Below are 6,000 nucleotides of genomic sequence, written 5' to 3'. Positions count from 1 at the left end.
CTAGCTGTTGGCGAGGAACAGCCGTCTGTGTCTGGAGGCCGAGCCGCGCGGTCGGCCCCTGCGACGGCCGCGGCCCCGGTTACCGAAGGGGCCGCGGCCGGGCGCGGCGGTCTCCGCCCAGCCGGCGTTCGCCGCCTGCGGCTCGGGGAAGCCGGGCTCGGCTTTGGGCTGCTCGAGGAGCGGGCCGGGCTCCGGCCGGGGCTCCGGAGGCGGCCCCTGGCTCTGGCGGGCGCCGGCCCGCTCCTGGCGCAGGTAGCGCAGCTCGTCGCGGATGTCCGTCAGGACGCCCAGCAGGCGGAACTGCAGCTCGCGGTCCCGGGCGCGCTCCTCGCGCTGCGTGGCTCGCTCCTCCTGCCACATGGCCAGCTCCTGGTGGTACAGCTGGTCCCACTGCTCCTCCAGGTCCAGCAGGTGATGGATGTTAGTCCTCCAGCTGTCCCGGCGCTCCTCCCGCAGGCGGGAGCAGCCCGGGCCGCGGCCGGGGGCGGCCGGGGCGTCGCCTGGGGGAGAGGCGGAGGAGGGCAGCGACTCCTCGGTCAGGGCGCCGCCGTGCAGCGGGGAGCGAGCAGGGGGATCTTCGTCGGGGGGCTTCTCCCAGGCGGGCCCCATCAGTACCCTGGGCAAAGAGCCCGCCTCCGGGCCCGAGCCCCCCGCCTGCTCCTCGGGGTGCGAGGAGTCGACGGCGCGGCCCAGGGCGGGCAGCTCGGACGCACCGTCGTGGCCCCAGTCCGAGTGAGCGTCCGCGGGGTTGAGAGGGTCCTCGGGCAGGGAGGTGACGGAGCCCTGGGAGCTGCAGCGGCGGATCAGCATGGCCTGGCGGGACAGTTTCATGTCCTCCTCTGCTGACATCGGGGCCTCGGGTCCGGGCTGCAGCCCCGCCGCCCCGCCGTGGCCCCTCTCCACCTCCCGGCCTTCCCGTTCCTCCTCCTCCGACATGGACGCGTAGGACACCAGGGACTCGTTGCGCAGGGATGGGGATATGGCTGTCATGTCCGGAGTCCGCAGCTCCGCTCCCGACTCGGCTGGAAGCGAACAGAAACCCTCCTGTGAGCACACATCGCTGCCACATCAGTTCAGCGCTGCCCCCACCCCTTCCTGACGCTCTGTGCGACCCTCAGCATGCCTTCCTGCACACCTCCCGGCACCCACAGCTGTTGGTTCCACAGGCCCAGTGCTTGCAAGGAACACCACAGCCTTCGTCCTCCCTTGGATCCGCTGCACAAACACTGCTCACAGAGCAGGGGCCGTGGACATGGAAGTTGTTTTGTTGAGAACCACAGTGGTTGGATTTAATCTTGAAGGTCTCTTCCTTACATGCCAACTTACACAATTCTATGATTCCTGCCACTGAACAGCACTGGTGCTTGCAGAACCGTGCTCTGGGCTCACGCACCCACAGCCTTTTGGGCTGTGCAGACGTGGAGGCAGCACCCACGGGGCTGGGCTCAGAGCCGGGCTCTTCCACACCAGGACCGCGCTCCTGGTGCAGGCCACTCCCCACCTCAGCCAGGTCCCCAGGCTCCAAACAGCCACCGCTGCCCTCCTCTCCCCCCCCACGAAGCCCCAGCGCAGCCTTACCCGAGCTGCTCTGCCCTTCCCCTCGGCTGTACTCGCAGATGACCGAGGGGTCGGGGCTCTGCACCGCCAGCCGAGGCGCAGCGGAGCCCTCCACGTCGGGCAGGGAGGAGGGCTGCCCGTTGGTGTCAATGTAAATGCTGGGGTGGCTCACGCCGGGCTGCAGGTGCATGAAGGACTGCTTGGATGCACCGGGGAAGAACAGATCTGTGGGACAGAGAGAATCCAGCTTCAGTCATGGCGACAGCGGCACCGCCAGCTCACGCGGCACGGCGTCGAGGGCAAGAGGGTGACCTGCTAACACCAAAGTGCCTCCTAAAGGGACAAGCTGCGTGGCTGCTTGCCATCGCCTGCCCACAGGACTGGGCTGGCACCCCTTGGTCCTCTTCCTCAAGCCCAGAACTTTTTCTGCACCGCACTAAGAAGGGGTTCTGGTTCTGACACAGCCCGAGCCTGCTTCAGAAGAGAAACTAGAGCCACGCTGCCCACCCATCTCCTGTGGAACCTGATGAAGAGGAGAGGAAGGAGCAGGAACAGCTGCTGGTGTCCTCAAGGGTACAAAGAACACAGACGTGTCCCCTTGGTGGAAATGAAACGGCGGAGGGGATGTTTGCCTCCTGGCCAGTGACCAAGCACATTGGTGGCCCAGTCCACAGCACTGGCTACTTAACCCCAGCACTGTCCCTGCAAGCATCTCCTGGGTTATCTGAAGGAAGTAAGTGTCACCCAACAGCAGAACCCACGTGAGACCACGACTCAGTGTATTCTGCAGATAGCAGAGGGTGCAATGTGCCCAGGAAGCCCCAGCCTCACACAACACCACGGTAATGCAGCAGCTGCTCCCACTCTCTCTGGCTTCAGCTAAAAGTGAGGGACACTAACACTGAAAGGAACAGGGGGAATAAAATCCTATCCTGTCTTCTACTGGCTGCCTTCAGACGGTATCCAGCAATGTCAGGCAGCACACTGGACTTAACAACAAGTACCCACTCCACAATGCTTGACGCGTTCATGTCAATCCCAGGTTATTCCCACGGTGGGTTTTAATTCCAGCATACTCAGCTTCCAACCCCGGTGCTTTGCTATTCAGATACGGGACTGCAGCCCTGCAATCCCGACACAAACCACATAGGAGAGCAAAACCCACAAGTCTCCTTCCACCATCCAACTGCTCAGCAGACCCCGGAGCTTGGGGCACCGCAGCCGAGTGCCATTACCAGGGCAGCATCACTTGAGAGCGCAGGCAGGGCTGCAGCACAGCACTCTGCTGCCCCAGCTCTCCCGGCCCCAGACAACCAGCATGACTGACCTGGATCCAGGATGATTTCGGGCTCCGAGTCGTGACTGGCCTGCAAGAAGGTGGAAGCCACCATCTTCTCCAGGGGCGTGAGGCGCGGCTTGTGGAGCGGCCCGCCGGCGCGGTTCATGGGCAGGTGCTTCTTGGAGGTGATCTTCTTCTTGACGTCCAACCGCAGGTCGCGCCACTTGTGCTTGAGGTCGTCGATGGAGCGCTCGGTGTAGCCCAGGAAGTTGACACGGCTTTGGATTTGGGTCCAGAGCTGCTTCCGCCGCACGGGGTGAGCCCGAAGGGCTTCTGACCCATACAGGGCGCTGAAATGCCGGACCACATTCCAGACCAACGTCTCGGTCTCGTCATTGGAGAAGTTGGCCTTCCTCTTCCGGCCAGATGCTGGCATCGCCTGCGAGGCTGCGGCAGAGGTGGAAGGGGCACAATTGAACCTCGGTCCCCACTCCTCTCTGTCAGCTCCTGGGGGAAACATGGGGCTGCGGGAGCCCGAGGGAGCCGCGGAGGAGGGAGCCGAAGCAACGGCCCCCGAGGCATCCATGGCAGGGGAGGCTTGGGCCGGGGAGGATCTAAAGAGCCGCTTCGGCACACCACGCGGCAGGGGGGCACCTCATCCCCTCGCCCCGGCACCTGGGAGGGGAGAAAAGGAAAGGGCAGCGGTGGGTGGTGGCAGAGCATCGCCCCACAGGGCCCCTATGGCAGGCAGGGATACCGAGGGAGACCCGGCCCTCTCCAACCAGAGCTATCCGGGGCCCCCAGCCAGCTACCGGGGGGCACGGAGGGGGTCACGGTCACAGTGACGTGGGCTGCGGTCCCACAGCGAGCACCTCAGGGCCACGGTGAGTGCCTCGGGGCCACGCACAGGGCAACGGGGAGAGCCTCGAGGCCACGGGGAGGCATCAGTGCCACACGGAGGGCAATGAGGAGCAGCTCAGGGCCACGGGGAGCAGCTCTAGCTGCACACTCAGTGCCCCAGCAGACAGCTTTGTGAGAGCACGGGGCCACAGCAGGAGCCACAGCGACAACTTCAGCACCACAGCGGCTGCTTCTGGGCCGCAGTGAGAGCTTTGGCCACGTGCAGCACCTCAGGTCCGCAGCCAGGACCTGGTGACGGCCGCAGCCACAGCCAAAGCATCAAGGCTTCAAGGCCACAGCAAAGACCTCGGCCATGGTGCAGGCGTTGGGCCACGGCAAAGGCTCTGGCTGCGCTGAGCATCTCAAGGCTGCGGCGAAGACCTTGGCAGGGATCTCAGCCACGGCAAGAACCTTAAAGCTCAGTTTTTTCAGTCGTCTCCCATTGGGAAGGAGAGAGCGAGCAGAACACCGCCGGGTTCTGCACCTCAGGCTCCAGGTGAGGACCTCGGGGCCACGGAGAACCCCTCGGCTCCAGCAGGAGAGCCTGGGAGCCACGGCGAAGCCCTCGACCCACGGCAAACAGCTCACGGCCGCGGCAAAGACGGCAGCGAAGGCCTCGGACACAGCGGGCACCTCGGGGCACGGAGGTGACGGCCCGGGGTAAAGCCTGCGCCGCGACGAGCGCCTCGAGGCCACGGCAAAGACCTCGGGCAAGACGGCGAGCGGAAGGGCCGCGGGGCCGCAGGGCTCGGGCAGGGCGAGCGGCGCCTCACGGCCACGGGGAAAAGCACGGCCGGCCCGAGCGCCCGGCGGCGACGGAGAAACCGGGAAACCGCGGCGAGCGGCTCCGGCACGGCGCGGCCCCGGGGAGCGGCTCCGGACCGCGGGGGGGACGAGCGGAGGCCTCGGGCACGGAGCATCCTCGCGGCACGGCGGGGCAGGCAGAGGCCTCGGCCGCGACGGGCGGCTCGCAGCCGCGCCGCAGGGCCGCGGCGCCGCGGGGCCCGGCCGAGGCCTCGCGCCCCTCCGGGGGGCCGCCGCCCGAAGGGCCACCCCGCGCCCTGCCCCTCTCCGGCCGCCTTTTGTTCGCGCCCGCCGCCGGGCACCGGGGACAAAGGGGCCGGGAACGGAGCGCGCCCTCGAGCCCCCACCCCCCGCTCCGGGCGGACGCCGGGCCCGGCCCGAGGCCGACCTGCCCCCAGCCGCGGGGCGGGGCGGCGGCGCCTACCTGTGCCGGGCCGGGAGCGGCGGGGGGAGCGGCGGAGCCGGGCTCGGCGGGCTCAGCTCCGCTGGCGGCGGGTAATGGCTCCCGCCTCGGCGGAACTCGCCTTCATTTCCTCCGCCTCCGAGCGGCGCGGCGCGGCGCGGGGCTGCGCGCCTCGGCCTGTGGGCGCCCCCTACGGGCGGCGCCGCGGAACGACGCCGCGTAGCGCTGCGCGGGGCGGGGGGCGGGGCCCGGGGGCGGCGCTGGGCTGCGGGAGCTGCGGGAGCTGCGGGAGCTGCGGGAGCTGCGGGAGCTGCGGGAGCTGCGGGAGCTGCGGGAGCTGCGGGAGCTGCGGGAGCTGCGGGAGCTGCGGGAGCTGCGGGAGCTGCGGGAGCTGCGGGAGCTGCGGGAGCTGCGGGCTCCGCCGTGCGGCTCCCTGGATCCCGGCTCCGCCCGCTCTCCGCTCTCCTCCACGCTCCCCTCCCCGCGCACCCCCGGGGCGTTCCTCGCACCTCCGTGCCGCTCGCTTACACCCCCGTGCGGTGCCCTCCGCCGGGCAGACTCACGACGGGTGCCCTCCCCTCACTCCGTGCACCCTGGTAAGTCCATCCTGTCCCCCCACCCGAGCTGCCCTTGGCTCCCCCCAGCGCCCCTTTGGGTGCACTGACCCCCCTCCTCCAGGCCCGTTGCCCACCCCCCCCAATCGCCGCATCCCGAAGTGCCCCCGCCCTGGGCACCTCATGAGCACCTTCCACGTGTCCCACCCCAGCTGTGTTCCAGCGAGCACTCCCTGCCCAAAACACCCCATGAACCACCAACAGTCCCCTGTGCCTCATTGCCTTTGAGGGGGCAACAACCCAACACGTTCCTGTTTTGCCCTGGTGCTCTCTGTAGCATCAGACTGACCCCGGGTGTCAGCAGAGATTCTCCTGTGTGGAGGAGGGGGCTCCAATCTCCGGCAGGAGCGGGCACGAGGCACCTTTGCAAGCTGTAGGGACAGCCTTGTCCCCAGCCCAATACACACAAATTGGGGGATGTCCCCCCCATGTCCCTTCCCAAC

General features: G+C 67.8%; 1 protein-coding gene across 1 annotated transcript; it reads right to left on the bottom strand.

The window, feature by feature from the left end:
- On the bottom strand, window positions 1-3,422 carry LOC306948531 (uncharacterized protein; the record flags this gene model as incomplete). Its single annotated transcript, XM_079538170.1, has 3 exons — window positions 1-1,022; window positions 1,579-1,782; window positions 2,885-3,422. The coding sequence occupies 3 exons, from the start codon at window positions 3,420-3,422 to the stop codon at window positions 1-3; spliced, it is 1,764 nt and encodes a 587-aa protein (XP_079394296.1).
- Between the last annotated feature and the right edge of the window lie 2,578 nt (window positions 3,423-6,000).

Source organism: Tetrao urogallus, assembly GCF_951394365.1.
Source record: "Tetrao urogallus genome assembly, chromosome: 7".
NCBI lineage: Eukaryota > Metazoa > Chordata > Aves > Galliformes > Phasianidae > Tetrao > Tetrao urogallus.
This window is presented reverse-complemented; position numbering and strand designations above follow the sequence as displayed.